The 2500-nt window shown below is 41.7% G+C and overlaps 1 protein-coding gene across 1 annotated transcript in view; it reads left to right on the top strand.

Annotated features, from left to right (window-relative positions):
- The window catches only part of LOC113817210 (oplophorus-luciferin 2-monooxygenase non-catalytic subunit), a 6685-nt gene that overhangs the window by 2183 nt on the left and 2002 nt on the right, over positions 1-2500 (top strand). Inside the window, exons 3-4 of the mRNA XM_027369236.2 lie at positions 130-287; positions 2344-2500. The exon at positions 2344-2500 is cut by the window's right edge and continues 26 nt beyond it. Of these exons, the coding sequence (XP_027225037.2) occupies positions 130-287; positions 2344-2500 (315 nt within the window). The remainder of the gene's footprint in view (positions 1-129; positions 288-2343) is intronic.

The raw sequence follows: 2500 nt of genomic DNA, 5'->3' as shown, positions 1-2500 counted from the left end.
TAAAACGGACAATTAACAAATCACATGAAAATGAAAACCAAAATAAATAAAAACCCGTTAAGATAGAAACGATACACGGAAGCCCCCCCCCCCCTCACACTTAGCGCCCTTCCTTCCAATCCCCTGCAGATTTACCCTAAAAGGATCGAACGTGTCTGGCGTGCTAACCCAAGACACGTGGGGCAACCTGACGTTCCATCAGGTGGTCATCGAAGGGAACCGGATCACGCAAGTTGACAATAAGGCTTTCGCGAACTCCGCCCAGACGCTCACTTTCATCAGTCTGTGTAAGTTTTTTTTTTTTTTTTTTTGGGGGGGTGGGATGTTTTCGTCTGTGAGTATATTTGGTGTATTTTTTTTTTTTTTTAAGTTGATTTGCATAACACTTTGATATACAAATGGTTTTTAGTTTGCTGCGCTGACAATGATGAGCGTAATAGTGCACGTGTTCGGCGATGGTGTTTCGCTAATGGTGACGATAGTTATGAGTCCCGAGAAGAAATTTTCGTTAGGAAGGTCATTCCTTTGCATTCTATAGCTGGCAAAGTCACGACGCAGTTCACCCAGAGTTGCTTTGTTTCTAAAAGGCCGATATTGCACGTGTTGCATCTAATATGTCGGTTTTCCAGTATATATATTGGAAATATATTTAATTTAATAGCATATGTCGGTTTTCCAGTATATATATTGGAAAGACCATTCTGCCTTCCGTAAGTGGAATACTCGATATGACGCGATTAATCAGTTCTAGAGATATTATGATCATGACTGATAAAGTGCCGAAAAATCTGAAGTATGCACCGTGCGTCAGATTCCTTGACAGAACGTTTTGCTGACGCCGCCATGGGTCAGAATGCTTCGCTTATCCTGATTGCATGAGTGATCGTAACCTTTGAATCTCTTCATGAGGCAGACAGTGATATCGTTTTTTTTCTCTTCTTTGATTATCTGTTCTTCTTTTTCTTACTCTTCTTACTCAAATTACCTGTTCGTTTTTTTTTCTCTTTTTACTCAAATTACCTGTTCGTCTTATTTTTCTTATTACTCAATTTACCTGTTCGTATTTTTTTCTTACTCAAATTACCTGTTCGTTTCTCTCTCTCTCTCTCTCTCTCTCTCTCTCTCTCTCTCTCTCTCTCTCTCTCTCTCTCTCTCTCTGTTTCTCTCTCACTCTCTCTCTCTCTCTCTCTCTCTTCTCACTCAAATTACCTGTGGAAATAAAATCGGCCTGCTTCCCGTACCCTCTGTCTTGACCCCGATGTTTTGCCCACATTATCGGCCTTAGTGACGGCGTGAGGGATTCTTGTCGTTCCAGACCTCTTGGACTTTGTATCGGCTTAGCGTTATCTTCCTTCGTCGGCCCTTGAGTCTGCTGTTACGTCTGAGGCGGACTGGGTCTTCATGGGCTGACTTGGCAGTTCTTTTAGCATGTTGGTCATTCATTATCTGGAGAGAGTTGTAGATTTATATCAAGGGCCTAGTTTTTTTTCAGGTTATTGTCATTTCTCTTAGCTACGTGTTGTTTATCTATATTTCTATCTCTGTTTGTCTATATATCTCTATTTCTATCTGTCTGTCTATCTATCTATCCCTCTGTCTGAGCGAACTGGTAAGCTCGTCTTTACATAGGTGCGTTTGCAGTGAAAATTAGTTAACTGTGAGTTCGAGACGAAACAAGTATCTTTTCTTCGCGTTTTCGTCTAAACAATAGCGAATTTGGTGCAGTTGGGTTGCAAATGATTTTTTCTGGTCTGAGATAGTAAATTCTTATTCTGCAAAGCCCCTTTTAGGAAGCGGTTCTCCCTTCCACTCCCCCTCTGCATTATGAGATACTCCCCTAATTTGTTTCGTGGGATAAGGAGGGGATTCAATAAGTGTAGCAAATTGTTCGCCCAGGCAAACCATAAAAAGGCCAAAGTTAGTAATAGCGATGTTTTTGCTTTTTTTTTTTTTTAAGCCCACGCTTTTGTCAAGAGAACAACGAATGTAATTGGAGATTTTACCTATGGCTCGCATCCCCTTGGAAATTAAAAACATCCCCCATGTTAAGACTCACTGGGCTGAATGGACTAGACTCAGGTTGAGAAAATACTTAAGATATCGACTGAGACACCCATCGTTGCTACAGTTGGTTCCGCGGACTAAAACTACAAAACATCATAAGAAAGTCCATCTGCATCAAATTTGTTAGTATCGGTGACGTAATGTTATGCCGAATCGGTCTGTTGGTGCGCAGGTGTGCAATGGGACAGGTTCAAACACCAGCATGCATAAACATTTATTTCACTTCTTTTATTTTCTCAAAAAAAAAAAAAAATGCAGAGCAACTTCTTACCATTCCAGTCAACAACCAGATAGACTACTACGTGACGAACAGCCATAACGACCTGCCCAACCTGCGGACTCTGGTGCTCAAGCAGAACAAGATCGCGGTCATCTTCGCCAGCGCCTTCAGTTACGCCTCCCTCAAGGAGCTCGACCTCTCGCACAACGAGATCGC

This window comes from Penaeus vannamei, chromosome 16 (assembly GCF_042767895.1).
Source record: "Penaeus vannamei isolate JL-2024 chromosome 16, ASM4276789v1, whole genome shotgun sequence".
NCBI lineage: Eukaryota > Metazoa > Arthropoda > Malacostraca > Decapoda > Penaeidae > Penaeus > Penaeus vannamei.
Note: the sequence above shows the minus strand (reverse complement) of the source record. Positions and strands in the feature narration are given on the sequence as shown.